At 40.7% G+C, this 18,329-nt stretch overlaps 1 protein-coding gene across 1 annotated transcript in view; it reads right to left on the reverse strand.

Annotated features, from left to right (window-relative positions):
* Positions 1–18,329, reverse strand: part of LOC143023144 (neurofibromin-like) — a 375,045-nt gene that overhangs the window by 48,330 nt on the left and 308,386 nt on the right. The window contains exons 49-53 of the mRNA XM_076181656.1: positions 15,649–15,732; positions 15,090–15,299; positions 14,603–14,737; positions 14,178–14,404; positions 2,398–2,584 (exon numbers count right to left, since the gene is read on the reverse strand). Coding sequence (XP_076037771.1) covers positions 2,398–2,584; positions 14,178–14,404; positions 14,603–14,737; positions 15,090–15,299; positions 15,649–15,732 — 843 coding nt within the window. The remainder of the gene's footprint in view (positions 1–2,397; positions 2,585–14,177; positions 14,405–14,602; positions 14,738–15,089; positions 15,300–15,648; positions 15,733–18,329) is intronic.

Raw genomic sequence — 18,329 nt, forward strand, 5'->3', positions numbered from 1 at the left:
AACTAGTGCACAAGATTCACAGTCTTATTACATGCAATTTGAAAGAAGCTTTTGTGCCATTTGATTGGAAAAAGGCAAATGTGGTGCCAATTCACTAAATTATAGGTCAATATCAGTGACCAGCACAATAGTGAAATTATGTGGGAGGATTGTGAAAAATTTATGGACCAAACATCTTGAAGAGATGAACATTCTGACAGACAGCTTCTTCTTATACTCTTCCTTTTCTTTCTCAAAGCCGCACTCACATCCTCTCCCTGGGTTGAAAATGATAAAATGACCTTAGACAACGTACTCTCGCTCTTCAGACATCCAATTCTATGTAAAAACCAAAGAGTGAGAGTACGTTGTCTAAGGTTATTTTGTCATTTTCAACCCAGGGAGAGGATGTGAGTGCGGCTTTGAGTTCCTGTTTGAAATCACTTGCGATCTTGACTGCTCATTCCTTGGTGTTGTAATATTTACCTAGTTGTATTTTACGGGACGAGAGCTATGCTCGTAGAGACCCGTTTTCATATCTCTCCGCATCCAGTTTATTCTTAAAATAGTGTATAGTTTTGGCATTCACTGTTTCTCGGTTCAGTTTGTTTTAGACATCAATCACTCTATGTGGGAAGCTATTCTTTTTTATGTCTCTTCTATAAGTGTCATTCTTTAGTTTCATTCCATGTCCTCTTGTTTCTCTTCTGTCCCACTTTAATACGTCATCTCTATCGAGGACTACTGCAGAAGATTAAAGTGGCATTTCACTATATGGATGAATACATACATACATATACCAAGAGCTCTTTTCCCTTACCCGGGAGGTAGCCAAAGTCAAAATGCATAATTCCACTCCCACCCATTCTACTCCCATCCACCACACCTCTGTCCCTCTCATCTTGGCTCCTCATGGATGATGGGTCATCCCTACATCTTGCGCATTGCCCTGGGTCAGAAGCAATGCATCAAGACACAACACATCCACAGTAAGGCCACTTCATTTAATTGGCGACCCTCACCTCCATCCCCTAATGCAGAAACACTGAAGGCAGGGAGAAATCCATTTAGCCTGCATCAAAATATCATTCACATACAACCACTCTGTAACCCCCACCCCCCACCCATTCATTCATCACAGTGTCATTCATACACAGCCATTCTCCAGTCACCCCTATCTTCTGCCTTCTCTCTTCATCAACAGATATCCCTCTTGCTCAACACCCCTTTCACCACATCCATCTCATCCTTGGTTGCCCCATCATGGATGTAAGGTCATGGATGAATATGGATTAATAGATGATGAAAAATCTCACTGAATTCCTGATTTGTCTACGACTGGAATACATGTCAATGGTCTTCACACTGAGTGAAGGACATAAGCAAGACTGGGAGAATACAAACGGCAGTAAGCAAACTGGTCCCCAACCTGGCAGATAAACCATGTGAGGATAGACTAAAAGCACTGGGTCTGCCAACTTTGAAAGATCAGAGAGAAAGAGGTGATATGATGACAGTATTCAGATCATTGATAGAAGAAAGATCAAAGAGAAAGAGGTGATATGATGACAGTATTCAGATCATTGATAGAAGAAAGATCAAAGAGAAAGAGGTGATATGATGACAGTATTCAGATCATTGACAGAAGATATCTCCAGATTAAAGAGGAAGGGCTTTAAGAGGTCATAGGAGTAAATTAAGAAAAAACATCAAAAGGATGTGAAGAAATACAGTTTCCCATATAGATGCACAAATACTTGGAATAGCTTAGGTGATATAGCTCAAGCTTGAACAATACAACAAATGATAATTGGAAATCAAGGATGTAGATCAAGTTGGATCTGTACATGAATTTGAGGCTAGGCATGATAAAAAATTAGATATACTACAATTAGGTAAATATACACGCATAAACCCATCAATCTATAAACCTAATGCTAAATCCTCCTCCCTGTACTGTGGTATTGACTGCAATTAATTGTGCAGTAGTAATTGCATGGTAGCATGCAGCCAATGGGGATGGTTTTGGGGTGCCCCTATGAACTGGAGCAACATATCATTTATCTACATTAGAGTAAAATCACTTCTCATAGAGGAATGATGCTATTTTTGTATTATGACTTTATGCAGTTCATTTGTAACTGTCCTTTAATACTTCTATGACTCTTTCTCATGTCACCTGTAGTATGGGTAGGGGTGTGTGTGAAGAATTCTACTACCATGATTCCCATGCAATTTGCAAAAGGCCATAAAATGTCTTGTTATTGTGTAACCAGTGAATAAGACTCAAGTTTTAATTGAGTTTTTTTTATATATTATTGTAAAACAAAAAGTAACATGTGGAATAAAATATATTATTCTAATTGCTCAAGATGGAAATCTTTGATGAATTCTGTCCACCAATTTAAGATAACTTACTTTAGTGAAGGGTCCAGCAAATCGCCATAGCCCACCAAAGCCACAACTCTGGAGGTGATGGAGCTGCTGATGACCCTGGTCCTCACAGGCAATCATGTTCTGGATGATGGATTGCACTGCACTCAGGATGACCCCATCATGACATAGTGACAGCACTGATGTAATCTTGGCATCCAGCAACGAATGGCTGAAACATGAAACCTTTGTTAAAATTTATGCACTTAGGTGAAACAATTATTTACATCTTCCTACTCAATATCTTGTATCTTGTAATCTTAAAAGTGTCATAATCTAAAACAATACTTCACAGGCAACATAAGATTGTAACAAGGAAAATAGAAATATTCAATGTACCATGTGTACTTTTAAATCTGGCACCAAATATATATATTTTCTAAATCACTGCAATTATCAAGACATTAAGATATTTTTTATTCTACAGCACTGTTCTCTCAGGGACACTGCAAACCCAACCACCTGTGCTGGATTATACAGCTCAAACCAAGAGAATAGTTGTCTCTGTTACTCCTCCCTTTCTCCTCATTTTTTCCTTCAAGAACTCACTCAACTTCCCCACTGCCTTCCCTCCATCTTCTACTCTTTTTCATCTTCTTCCTTCCTCTCCTCTTCCCATCTTAAATGATCTCCATGTGTTCATCATCCACTAAGTTTTCTATTTCCTTCAGTTACTGTTTCTTCCTCTCTGCTAGTTATTTTTTCTTTTCAAGCATTCTCTCACATTCACCCGTTTTCTTGTTTTCCTCTTCTCTGACCTTTCGCACTTCCTTCATGTACAGTTTTGACTGTTCCTTTCTCTTCTTTCCAAATTCTCCACAACTACTCTCTTCCATAAAGCTGATCCCATTGTCCACAATTCACTTATATACACTATATTCTTAACTATACTTCCTATTATCTCACCTGATATTTTATATGCCCAAACTTTTCACAGTAATCCAACAGTTTTTCTGGCACTATACAGTACACTATATTCTTAACTATACTTCCTATTATCTCACCTGATACTTTATATGCCCAAACTCTTTACAGTAATGCAACAGTTTTTTTTTTGCTTTAGGCATTCTCCTTCCACATGTCTTCATCCACTTCTATATCTATTCCCAGATATCTACTTCCAACTTATCTTCATATCAGTAAGAAGCAACAAAAATATGCCTACTAAAATGCACCACAAGCACCAATTTCAGACAAAAGGAACTCTAATTAGTATTCAAACAATTCTTAACCACTTCCATACGGTGACGCCTACGTAGGCGTCATGAGGAGCAAGTGGGTACGCGATGATGCCGACATCGGCGTCTTGATTATATTTATTTATTGTAGTCGTACCTGCGTGACCTTCATTCTCTCTAAACTGGCTTCATCATATTTTCTATGGTTACCAAAATTCACGGGTGAAAGAGAACGAAAGATTGAGCAGTGACTTTATTTTTTATAATGCGATTAAAATGATGCAATATCGCACCTCGGGCAGCTAATGCTGACAGATGTGCGATGTGCCCCGGAGTGAAGAGGTTAAGAACCATCCTAGACTATGCCTACACAACATGGTTCCCAACAATCAGCAAAACAAATGTGTGTGTGTATTTACCTAGTGAGAAAAAAGATGGATGTGTTGGGTTTGAGTGAAACTAAGTTGAGAGGGAAGGGCGAGTGTGAGTTTGGGAGTGTAGCTGGGAGGCGTTCAGGAGTGAAGAGAGGGAGAGGGAGAGAAGGGGTGGCTATACTAGTAAGTGAAGAGATAGGTAAACGTGTAGTGGAGTGGAAGGAGGTTTCCTCAAGGATAATGTGGATGAAGGTGAAACTGGGAAAGGAGATGTGGGCCTGGTAGTGAGAAGAGTGTAGAAGAAAGGGAGGCTTTTTGGATAGATTTAAATGAGTTGAGAGAGGAGGATAGATGGAGAAAGAGGAAAAGGACAAAAGGTAGGGAGGTGCTTAGAGTGAACTCTTTAAATGAAAAGGAAAAGGAGTACAAGAAGAAGCTGAGAGAGGAGTGGGAGGGAGTGAAGGATAGAGTAGAGCTAGGAGTGGAGGAGGAATGTGGAGGGTTCAAGGAGGGAGTCACAAAGTGTGCAAAGATGGTGTGTGGAACAAGAAGGATGGGAGGAAATAGAAGGAAGAGTAGTGAATGGTGGGATGAGGAAACAAAGAAGGTTGTAGAGGAGAAGAAGCAAGCTTTCACAGATTAGTTACAAAATAGGATGAGGGAGTCATATGAGAGGTACAAAGAAAAGAGAAGAGAAGTAAAGCAAAAGGTAAAGGAGGCATAGAGGAGAGCAGATGTGAAATGGGGTAAGAGTATGACAGAAAACTTTGAAAGTAATAAAAAGATGTTTTGGAAAGAAATTAAGAGAGGAAGAGGAGGCAAATCAAGTAGAGAAGAAAAGGTAAAAGGTGCAGATGGAGAGATGATAATGGAAGAGAAGGCAGTAAGGGTAAGATGGGTAGAATATTTTAGGGAATTGCTAAATGTGAAGGAGGATAGGGAGGGAAAGATAGTTGCAGTGGGAAATGCTAAGAAAATGAGAGTAAGGAGTGAGGAAAATGGAGGAGAAATAAGGAAGGATGAAGTGAAGGCAGTTAAGATGATGAAAGCAGGTAAGGCACCTGGTCTGGATGGATGCCATGCAGAATGTCTAAAAAAAAGGAGGTATAGTGATGGTGGAGTGGCTGGTGAGGTTATTTAATGTTTGCTGGAGAGAGGGTAGAGTGCTGGAGGACTGGAGGAGTGACTGTATAGTTCCACTTTACAAGGGAAAAGGGGAGAAGTGTGAATGTAGCATCTTTAGAGGGGTTAGCTTGTTAAGAGCAGTTGGGAAGGCTTATGGGAGGATCTTGATTGAGAGGATGAGGAAAGGAACAGAGGGAGTAATTGGTGAGGAACAGTGTGGATTTAGGACGGGTAGAGGATGTGTAGATAAAAATGTTGTGGTAAGACAGATATGGGAGAAAGCTATAGGAAAGGGGAAGGATGTTTTTTGGGCTTTTATGGATCTGGAAAAGGCTTATGACAGGGTAGACAGGAAGGCACTGTGGGAGGTTTTGCAGATATATGGGATAGGAGGAAAGCTTCTGGGAGCTGTCAAGAGTTTTTACGAGAGTAGTAGAGCTTGTGTCAGGATTAGAAATGGAGAGAGTGAATGGTTTGAGGTAAAGGTGGGAATTCATCAGGGATGTGTTATGTTGCCCTGGCTGTTCAACTTGTACATGGATGGGGTGGTGCGAGAGGTAAATGCAAGGGTGGTGGGTCAGGGATTGGAGATGGTTAAAGAAAATGGAGAAAAGTGGGAGGTGAGCCACCTGTTGTTTGCGGACGACACTGCGCTTGTGGCAGGATCAGAGGAAGGATTGAGAAAGTTGGTGACAGAGTTTGGGAGAGTGTGTGATAGAAAAAGCTGAAGATAAATGTGGGTAAAAGTAAGGTGATGAGATGTACAAGGGGTGAAAGTGGCAGTAGACTGGAAGTGAGCATCAAGGAAGAGCGACTGGAGGAAGTGGATAGTTTTAGATACTTAGGGGCAAATGTGGCAGGAAAAGGTGGAGTGATGGTGGAGGTAGAATGTAGATTGAGAGAAGCGAGTAAATGCCTTGGTAGATTAAAAGTGTAATGAGGAATAGATATTTGGGAATGGATGCTAAGAGGAGACTGTATGAAGGAGTGATTGTGCCAACAGCACTGTATGGGGTAGAAACACGGAACATAAGAGTGGAAGAGAGAAGGAGTTTGAATGTATTTACCTAGTTGTAATATACGGGAAGGGAGCTATACTTGTGGTGACCCGTCTTTGTATCTCTCCGCATCAAGTTTTATCTTAAAATCTTGTATAGTGTTAACACATACTGTTTTGTTGTCTAATTTGTTCCATGTATTTATCGCTCTGTGTGGGAAACTGTTCCTTTTCAAGTTTTTTCTATAACTATCCTTTTTCAATTTTTTTCCGTGTCCTCTTGTTTTACCGTTTGAGATGAGGTGTCTGAGAAGTATGATGGGGGTTACTAGGCTAGATAGAGTGAGAAATGAGGAGGTGAGGAGGAGAACAGGGGTGAAAAGGGAGTTGGGAGATAGGGTTGATGAAAGAGTATTAGGATGGTTTGGACACATGGAAAGAATGAGTGAAGAAAGACTAGTAAAAGAGGTATGGAAGGCAGATGTGGAGGGAGTGACATCCTAGGGTGAGATGGATGGATGGGGTGAAGGGGGCTTTGGGGAAGAGGGGAATGTCTGTTGAGGAAGGACGGGAGAGGACAGAAGACGGGTGAATGGAAAATGGTTGTATATGGATGATGTTGTGATGCACGAGGTGGAATGGGTGGGGGGATGGGGGGTGAGGTAGTACAGTGGCCGCGAAAAGTTTGGGCGCGTAACAAATGTAAACACTTGTGACATTTAAATAATCATTTAAAGACCTATAAATGGCTTATTACATATCTTATTCACCAAGCGATTTTCCTTTAAGCTTTATGACCTTCTCCAAACGTGCCGGGATGCATCTTGCCAGGTTTTGTACGTGTTGAGGAATAATATTATCCCAAATATCCTGTATTTCTGTTTTTAGCTTAGCTGTTTTTTAATTATATGCCATACGTGCTCAATGGGATTTAGGTCTGGAGAATTTCCAGGCCATTTTTTGAAGTAATCAACACCACAGTCTTCTAACCATTGGGTAACAGACCGAGCTGTGTGAGCAGGAGCTCCGTCCTGCATAAACCAACTAGCATTGCACTTTTCAAAACTTTCAGGCAGGTTATCACACAATAACTCGAAATAAGTGTGCTGATTTACACTCTCATTTTGTGCAAGAAACACTAAATTGCCAACTCCACCAAATGCAAAGCATCCCCACACCATAACACTTGCAGTATGTTTCACCACTTTAGCTGTATAGCGAGGGTCATTAGGGTCAGACCCCCTGGGGCGCCTCACATGCTTCGACCTGCAGCCCGACGACACCACAAACGTTGACTCATCACTCCACAATACTCGTTCCCAGTCTTCTAAGGACCAGTCCTTATATTTCTTGCAAAATGCTATGCGATCACGTATGTTTTTTGCACTTTGGAGGGGAAGAACTTTAGCACAGCAACTACGGTATTGTAAATCTTTGGCTAAATGATCAGAAATACATCTTACAGACACATCATGCAGCAGTGCAGGGTTATTTTCTTTCAGTTTTCGAGCTGTGAGCGTTGGATCTTTATCTAACTGCCTCCTAATAACCGTAGAAGTACGATTTGATATCTTCCTTGGCCGACCAGAGCAATGCTTTGGAGCAGGAATGATGTTACTTCCTCCGTCTCGAAATTTCTTGGTCTACTTTTGCATTTGACGCACTCCAATTCCCACACGAGTAGCAATATCTTTACACTTATAACCCTCCTTATAGAGGGTTATGATTGTAACAACTGTGTCTCTTCCCAGCTCTTTACCACTTCCCATTACGGAGATATCAAGGCACAAAAACAGAGACCACCGCAAAAAAAAGACTACTCCCCGTGAGAGATGTTTAGAAACTGACTCCACGTGACATCGAGTGGGCCTAAACAGAGTTGCTAAGTAGTGCGTATTGTCTCGGCTAAATACGGGTACAAATGCTAGCATTGAAAAATAACGAAAAGTTTGGGCGGAAAGTTGTATTTTTTGCATGTTTTGAGTTTAACTGAAAGTTGGGGAGCCTATAATTTTGCGCCCAAACTTTTCGCGGCCACTGTATGTGTGACCAAAATTTGACGCAGCCCGAAGGGATTTCTCCCCGTCTTCTCCTTTTATGCATGGGGGGGATGGAGAGGGGGGGGGTCACCGATTCAATGAAGTGGCCTCGCTGTGGATGTGCTGTGCCTTGCGACACTGCTTCTGACCCAGGGCAGTGGACAAGGTGCAGGGATGACCCATCATCCAGGAGGTGCTAAGATGGGAGGGAGGGTGGAGGGGAGTGGAGTGTATTTAGGGATGGAATGGGTGGGAATGATTTTATGCTTTATTCTTTTTGGCTACCTCCCTTGTAAGGGGGAAAAAAGCATTAGCATATGTATGCATGTACTTTAGTATCTGTTGAATGCTGCAATGGTGAGCCTTTTTTTCTCTCCTTTTCTGTGCCTTTATCAGCTTTTATGGGTAAAAGTCTCACTGCTGGGGTGCCATCACAGTGTCAAATCATTGATAAGGGTTATTTTTTAATCAGCAATGGGCACCTTCCCTTATCACCAAACAAGTGAGTGCCACCCATTACAAAAAGTTCATTTCATTAAAAAGCACAAACTTTTGCCCAAGTCTGTACAACAACTAAGAGAAAAATATGCCAAATGCCACTAGATTTTCACACACAAAACAAAGGGAAATATCGAGAAGACACACAGAAAAGAGCTGTATTTCGCCACGTGTAGGGTTCATTCTTGCATGTGGCTAATACGCCCATTGTCCCTTTAAACCTATTTAGCACATGTTAGCGAGTGCCAATGGCTAAAATTAACTTTCCTACGTATTTTTGAATAGTGTTGGAATGTAAATCCATGCAAAATTAAATTTTCATTTTTTTTTTCTTAAATTGGCTTTCCAGACTGTCAGATCCCCCTTAATCAGGGGAAAAGACCTGTTACAGGCAAATGTGTTCCTACACCTACCTTGCCCATCAGATGGAATTTTAGATTCAATCAGGCCACATAGAACATTCAATTACTGCAAAGGGCATGTATATAACTGGGACTTGTATGAATTCATAGATGATATCCTACTGTTGTACCCTGGCGTCCACCAAGCTACAAAGATCCAAGGAAATAGCAACATGACCATGCTAACATTTTACAGTTTATATCACCCCAAATGAATAAATATTGATCCTCTTTCTCTGCCAGTAAAAGCCTTCATGGACCATCTATTACAGTGTTATCCATGCTACAAGTTTGGCCATGGAAAGAATTGTACAAATGGTCCCTGGAGTGGTCACTGCTCTGTCCTTGACTAGCATGCTACCCAAGAATATATATCAGAATATTACTGTTTCCACTGCAAAGAAGCTTACCCAATACAATTCCAACAATGTAAGAGGTACTGTCTTGAACATTCTCCAACTGGCAAACCTAGTTTATCAGTCTTGGTAGTGCCAGAAGAGAACTTCATTTCAGACAAAAAGGTGGTGGAGGGAAGATGTGCCTCTTCCCTCCACTTCAGTTCTTCCACTCCATCAAACACAACCAAAGCACCATCTCGCCTCTTTCAACCACCAGATGTTTCACCCCACTCCAATGATAATCCTGCTCTAGCTGTTACAGTGCAAAATAAGTTCACTATTTTGGAAAATAGCACAGAAGAGCCTTCCACAACATCTTCAGCAAACTCCACCACATATTCAACAAGTCTTCACTGCATCAAAAGTAAAACCTTTTTCAAAATCACAGACAAAACCCTCCACAAAATCCTCAGCAACAACACAAACCCTCAAACAGGAAACAACATTGCTGAAGTCCATGTCCATTCAGATTTTCAACCCAAAACCCAAACCCCTTTTCACCCCTGCTCTCCTCCTCACTCTATCCAACCTAGTAACCCCTACCATACTTCTCAGACATTTCATCTCAAACACATTTAAACTTTTCCTCTCTGCCTCTCTTAAATTCCAAGTCTCTGCTCCATACAATGCCATTGGCACAATCACCCCTTCATACAATCTCCTCTTTGCATCCATTCCCAGTTGCCTATTTCTCATAATACTTTTTAATCCCCCAAGGCATTTACTTGCTTCTCTCAATCTACTACTTACATATACCTCCACTCCTCCATTTCCTGCCACATGTAACCCCAAATAATTAAAGCTATCCATTTCCTTCAACTTCTCTCCTTTTAGACTTACTTCCAACTCACTGCTACCCTATACCTTTGTAAATCTCATCACCTTACTTTTACCATATTTACCTTCAACTTTCTCCGAACACATACCTTTCCAAACTCTGTCACTAACTCCCTTAATCCTTCCTCTAATCCTGCCACAGTGTTGTCAGCAAACAACAACTGGTTCACCCTCCACTTCTCTCCATTTTCTCTAACCATCTGCAATCCCCTACTCATTACCCTCATCTTTACCTCATGAACCACCCCATCCATGTACACATTAAACAGCCATGGCGACATGACACATCCCTGATGCAGTCCCACCTTTAACTCAACCAACTCACTCTTTCCATTTCCCATTCTAACACAGGCTCTACTACTCTTGTAAAAACTCTTGATTGCTCTTCACAGCTTTCTGCCTATCCCATATATCTGGAAAGCCTCCTACAGTGCCTTCCTATCTACCATCATAAGCCTTTTCCAAATCCATAAAGGCCAAAAAAATATCCTTACCTTTTCTTAAAGCATTCTCACATATGCCTTACCACAAAAATCTGATCTACACAACTCCTACCTTTCCTAAACCCACACTGTTTCTCATCAATTACTCCCCACTGTACCTCTCCTAATCCTCTCAATTAAAATCCTCCCATAAGCCTTCCCAATTACACTCAACAAACTGATCCTTCTGAAACTACTACACTCACAATTGTCCCTTTTTCCCTTGTAAAGTGGAACTATACAGGCACTCCTCCAGTCCTCAGGCACTCTACCCTCCCTTAGACACATTAAACAACCTCACTAGCCAGTCCACTCTATTTCCTTCAGACACTCTGCATGACACCCTTCTAACCCACGTGCCTTACCTGTTCTCATAATTTCCAGAGTTACTTCCACCTCATTTTTTTTTTAATTTCTCCTCCATTTTTCTCTCCCATCACCGTCATTTTCTTAGTGCCTCCCACTGCTACCACCAATCCTTCCCTATCCTCCTTCAAATTCAACAGCTCACTAAAATACTCTGCCCATCTTCCTCTTACTGCCTCCTTTTCCATTAAGATCTGTCCATCTGTACCTTTTAACTTTTCTTCTTTACTTGACTCACCTCCACTTCCTCTTTTGATTTCATTCCTTAAAATATTTTTATTGGTTTCAAAATGTTCTGTCATACTGCTCCCCCATTTTGTCCCTGGTAGAGGAAATTTCTAATCATAGAGAAATTATGCTACTTTATTGTACTGTGACTCTTTCCATTATGCTGTTACACCACCTTTTAATACTGTTCTGCACCACTTCTTTAAGTGTATATTTCCATTTTTGCATTTCCCTATGGTAGGGGGAAAAGAATACTGCAACAGTCTTCCCACTTGGGCCATAAAGGCAGCTAAAACAGGACAGAGAGTGGGACTAGGCATCCTCCTCTCTGTAGCCCCGAAAGTGACATTCCTGTTCAATATGGATTTCAAAAAATGTGATCCACAACTGATGCTCTTCTGTCCCTAGATCCTCTGTTTGCAAAGCATTCACTAATAAACAACTACACATTACCATATTCTTTGACTTGGAAAAAGGATACATTCTTGAAAACGAGTACAGCCTTTGTGTTAGACTCCCCATTTTTATTCAACAGTTTCATCTCATTGTTTCTTGTGAGAATAAATTGGGAGTGCTCTGTCTGAAGACTGTTCACTTGAAGAGGGAGATCACAAGGAAGTATACTTAGTGTCACACTTTTTGTTGTGGCCATAAACAGTGACATCAATATGCTTCCAAAAGGAGCTCGTGGTAGCTTATATATCAATCTCCTTCTATGCAGCACAGATGCCGAGAGGAAACTGCAATTAGTAATTAAATGGATCTCTGAGTGGGCCACAACTTGAGGATTTCGTCTCTCTACTACAAGGACTGTGGCCATACACTTTTGCCACCTCTGTGGTGTTCATCGTGATCCAGACCTATCTCTATACAAAAGAAGAATCCCTTGTGTGGAGGAAACCTGCTTCCTAGGACTAATAATCAACAGCTGCCTGACTTTGGTACTTCACCTTCATTATAAGGCTAATTGCATGAAAGCAATGTCATGTCACTCCTTAGAGTTTTAGCCCATACCTCTTGGGGCACTGAGAGACATTTCTCCTATTACACCAAATAATTATCCTCTCACAGTTGGAGTATGGCTGTAAAACCTAATCATCTGCTACTGAAGCTTGACTTTGTGTGTTGAACCCGGTATACTATACCAGTGTTCACATAGCAACTGGCGCATTATGCTTATCCCATATACCAAGTATACTGGTGGTTACCAGTGTCCTTCCATTGGGCTAACATTGCCAGTCCTTATTGTTGAGATGCTGGTATTGAATTTAGCATCATCCTGATTCAGTTTCTTGTAAGTCAGTATCTTAACCCCTTCACTACGGGACAAAATCTTGCGGGCAGCATTAGCTGCCAGACGTGCGATGTTGCGTCATAATACTCACATTATAAAAAATAAAGTCACCGCTGTATTGCTCGTTTTCTCTTTCACCTGTCAATTTTGATAACCATAGAAAATATGAAGCCAGTTTACAGAGTATGGGGGTCATGCAGGTACATACATATACCAAGGCTTTTTCCCCCTTACAAGGGAGGTAGACAAAAAGGAAAAGGCATAAAATCACTCCCACCCATTCCATCCCTGAAAACACTCCACACCCCTCCACCCTCCCTCATATCTTAGCACCTCCTGGATGACGGGCCATCCCTGCACCTTGTCCACTGCCCTGGGTCAGAAGCAGTGTCGCAAGACACAGCACATCCACAGCAAGGCCGCTTCACTAAATCGGCGACCCCCCCTCTCCGTCCCCCCATGCATAAAAGGAGAAGACAGGGAGAAATCCCTTCGGGCTGCGTCAAATTTTGCTCACACATACTACCTCATGCAGGTACAACTACAATAAATATAATCAAGACGCCGACAGCGGCATCCTCATGACGCCTACATAGGCATCATCGTATCGAAGGGGTTAAGACTCTCACTTGCAGCTATTTACATCTCCCCCGAGCTTACCTAAACCTTTTGACTTCAGGGTAGCATCTGCCATGATGACATTAAATGTACCTTCCATTACTGTATGTCCCTATCAATTTCCTTGAATTAGTTACTGGCAATTCCCCAATGTTACTATTTGCAACCTTGATAGTCCTATAAGAAATGAGTTACCAGATTACGAGTGCCATATAATATTCCTAGAACACTGTTCCACACATCCTGACTCCATCCCAGTAATTACAGATGGTTCAAGGTCAGATACTGTGGTTAGATATGGTGTTACATTACCTTCATTTGGTTGAGGTGGTAGCCACCCCCATGTAGCTTCATTTCTTATGGCAGAGCTATCTGCCATTATCTTAGTTTTAAGAATCATCTTTACCCTTCCTGTTTCATCTTTTACAAATTTTAGTGACTCTCATAATATTCTCTCAGCTGTGGAACATTTCAGTCCTTCTTTCCTTGATCCCTGCATTTTACCTACTACCCTAGGTCAGAAGCAGTGTCACAAGACATAGCATATCCATAGCAAGGCCGATTCATTAAATCGGTGGCCACCCCCTCTCCGTCCCTTCATGCATAAAGGAGAAGACAGGGAGAGATCCCTTTAGGCTGCGTCAATTTATTTTTCACACATACTCCCTTACCCCATCCCTCACCCATTCCCCTTCATGCATCACAGCATCATCCATACACAACCATTCTCCATTCACCCCTATCTTCTGTCCTTTCCTGTCCTTTCTCAACAGACATTCCCCTCTTTCCCAATGCCTCTTTTACTCCATCATCCATTTCATCCTAGGTCGCCCCCTCATGTTAACTTCTTAACCTCTGCCTTCCACACCTCTTTTTTTCTTAATAATAATAACAATAATAATATTGATAATAATGATAATGTATACTCACATGACTGGGAAGACCTTTGGGAAGACAACAGAAGCCTCAGCCAGATATTCATACAATACTCTCATTTCATTTTCATCAGTGGTGTACTTGACCAGTGTGGCAAGGACGGTAAGGACTAGTGCTTGTGTTGAGAATTCTGTCAACACATCGGGATCCAACAGAATATTGTTCTCATTGCTTACAGATACACGAGCACTGCGATCCTTGTGTGGTGATGATAAGTCACCCTGTGAGGAAGTAAAGCCATGTGCATGAAAAAAAAGTCACAGGTCTACCAGTTAGTGTTAGAATTCTATTTCCATATAAGCATCTTAGGCAGAGTACAAGACAATCTACAGTCCTCTATACATCATGCAGCATGGACATCTCTAACTTTGATGGGAGTAAGGATTCATATATCAGCAAAAAGTCATTGCCCTTTGTACCTTGGGGGTGGGCATGGAGGACGACCTCTGGGTTTTGAACAAGGGCCTCATGTTCTGAGGGTCAAGATCAAGGGACCGCCATGTCTTGGGGTCAGCTCTACTTGCCACCTGCTGGACATTGCGGCCTGCATGACCCTGTGGCAGTCAGACGGACACTTGCAAACATCAACACAAACAACAACAACAAATATCTCCTTGCAATGCTGCAATCAACATTTGCACCGTGAAGATGAGGCCGGAGGGCAAAGAATTAAGACTGTACTGGTAGGCAAAAAGTTACTCCCACATATGCTACAGCAAAGGCTTTCTATCAAATTCAAAACTGAGATGTTTCATAATATGAACCCTCACGTACAAGCAAGCAAAGTGACATTATAAGACATTGTTGCAAGTCACTAATGAAGCCATGTGACAATATGAGACAATGTTGCAAGTTACTAGGGAAGCATACAGACACCAAGCCTACACTACAAGGAACAATACTGACCTGTGGCAAGGCTGAGGGGTCTAACAAGTCCCATGATTTTTGCCGGCGATTTGTGGGTGTGGAGGCAAGGGAAGGTGAGGCTGTTTCTTTGAGTACACACTGGGAGGGACGGACCTCCCCTGGAGTACCCACTGCTATAGGAGTACTGGTGCCACCACTAGGAGTGCCAGCACTACCTGTGGTGACAGTGCCGACAGTGCATATGCTTGCCTGTAAAAGAGATGTAACATGGAGCACTATACAAACCTCATTCCACTGGAATACAAAAGACACTTTGAATGAATGTGACCTATGAAATTCTTACCCACTAAATCTAGCAAGTGCTAACCCAAGCAATACACTGTGCTAAATAATAATTCTCACTTCTTACTTCCTGGAGTTTTGTTACAACCTTGTTTCCTGGATACAAGTATCCTTCTTAGACGGGCCTAATTCACTTGTTTAGGATGTCTTGACACTGTTCACTATCTTGATTTACAGTTTACATTAATAATATTTATTTTTAACTTTATTATACACAACTCCATTCAAACTTTACAAGACATAAAAAGTTTGATACCTCAGTGGCCAAGCCATGAAGAACTGGGTTAACCGATCCAAGCACCTCAACTGCTGGCTCATGGGCTGAAAGCACTACTGTGTCCTGTTTTTGGATAAAAAAAAATAATTATAATAATAATTGTAATAATAAACATGTAAAATAAACAAATTAAATAAATATATATGTCTATCTATATACCAAGGGCTTGTTCCTCCTTATTAGGGAAGTAGCCAAATCAAAGACATGCATCCACTCCTACCAACCACCCTTGTTTCCCTCTTATCTTGGCTCCTCATGGAGCACAGTGAAATATGAATATACATGTGTATGTCATATTATACACACATACACACACACACACGGGAAGGGAGTATCATAGTTAATGTGACCGAAAATGTAGTCTTTGTATCTTCATTCAATTATTCTTTTTGCACAATCAGTGACAACAATGGCAATGAATGAAATAAACAAAGGATTTAGAGAAGAGGAAACTGCAAAGCGATGTCTGGACCAAAGTACAATTGAGTCCCCACTTGGTGTAATTAAAAAAAGTGTCTGAACGAGACCCCAAAGACATTTCAAAGGTTTGACAGAAATGTCTTCTCGGGGTTCAATAGAGACAATAGAACATAAGAACATAAGAATGAAGGAGACTGCAAGAGACCATAAGGCCTACACTAGGCAGCTCCGTATCCATCACCACCTGGCATCCCCATCCATAAAGTTGTCTAATCGTTTCTTAAAAAATAGCAACATGTATAGTGGGATAGACATGGATAGAGAACCCAGGTTTAAAAATATTATAAGAAATAGAGAAATAAATTAATTGCTAGATGTAATAATTGAACTAAAAAGTGAATGCAAAAGTATATATAAAGAAGTAGCCATATTAAGAAAAGCCAATGAAGAAAATAATAGGGGAATAGATGAATTGAAAATGGAATTGAATAGGATAATGGGAAAAAATATAAGACTGCAAAATGAAGATATGAATATGAATAAGGCATTAAAGAAGGAGATGAAGGATCAAATACAGGCAGTGACTGAGAAAGTGGAAGAAAAGATTAAAGAAAATAACTTCCAAGAAATAAAGAAACAGTGGAAGCTGGAACAGGAAAGTAAAAAATTCTCTTTTGAGGAAATAGTGGAACAATAAGGTAAAGAGAATGCAAAGAAAACGGTAATTCAAGTGATTAAAGAGAAAGGAAATTTGGTTAGGGATACAGTGGACAAAAAAAAAAAAAAAAAAATGCATTGTGACCTACGGCATTAAAGAAAAGCATGCTGTTCCTTGGTATCAGAGAGAAGAAAAAGAGTCTGCTATGGAGATTCTGAAGGAGATTCAAGAGGAGGATCAAACCTTGGATAAAGAAATCGAGGAAACATATAGAATAGGTAGATACTCAAAAGGAAAAACAATATAGGCCACTAGAAGTAAAACTTAGGTCACAAATGACAGCAGAGGAAGTACCATCCAGAACAACAAAACTAGCAAACAGTGAAAATCACAAAAATGTATGGATAAAGAAATGAGTGATGAAAAAAAGGGGGCTTAGAATTGAAGCAATTGGGGGAAAAAAAAAAAAATCTGGGGGTGGGGTGTGGTCAACCTGAGGCGGAGAAAATGGTACATCAGGAAAAAGGAAACAAAGCAGACAGAAAAAAGAATAGAATGAAAAAATTAAAATCAGTCTATACAAACATGGAATGATCTCAGGACTGAATGAACTAAATGATTACCTAGCATCAGAAAAACCAGACATAATGGGAATAGTAGAAACTAAACTAAAAGGTAATCTACCACCTAACACTGTGGGACAAGGTCTACACAACTGCTGAATGAAAAAATAGAAAGGAAAAACAAGGAGGGGAGTACTGTTTCTGACCAAGAAAGACTAAATGTGACAAAGTTAACAGAAGGAAAAAAACAATGTAGAATCAATTACGATAAAAGTAGAAAACAACCACATGAAAAGTAGAAAATTTGTAGTATTGTATGTGCCCCCTAAAACACAGTCCTGGACAGAAAGTGATCATTCCAAATTGTTACATGATACAAAACATGAACTAACTGATATACTGTGAAAGAGGAAATAAAATAATTATGGGTGATTTTAACTCAAAAGAAATATGTTGGGAAGAAATGACAGTGAGGGGTGGAGAGGATATATGGGGCAGCATGCTACTCGATATGACCATTGAATACACAATGACTCAGTGGATAAAGGAAAATATAGATACAGAAACAATGAGGAACCTTCAAAAGTGGATTTAATACTTACGTCAGAACCCGAAATTGTACACAGAATAGATCACAAAACACTAATAAGAGTGACCATGTACTATTAGAATTCAATTTAAAAGAGCAAATAGACCTAAGAGGAAATGAGAAACATACAATAGGAAGACAAATGTACAACAAAACGAATTTTGAGAACCTTAACCACTTCCATACGGTGCCGCACACGTAGGCGTCATGAGGAGCAAGTGGGTACGCGATGATGCCGACGTCGGCCTTTTGATCATATTTATTGTAGTCGTACCTACGTAAATTCCTTCTCTCTAAACTGGCTTCATTATATTTTCTATGGTTATCAAAATTCACGGGTGAAAGAGAGCGAACGATTGAGCAATGACTTTAATTTTTACAATGCGATTATTATGACGCAACATCGCACATCGGGCAACTAATGCTGCCA

Source organism: Oratosquilla oratoria, unplaced genomic scaffold (genome assembly GCF_046742065.1).
Source record: "Oratosquilla oratoria isolate Oo_2021 unplaced genomic scaffold, ASM4674206v1 SCAFFOLD45, whole genome shotgun sequence".
Taxonomy (NCBI): Eukaryota; Metazoa; Arthropoda; class Malacostraca; order Stomatopoda; family Squillidae; genus Oratosquilla; species Oratosquilla oratoria.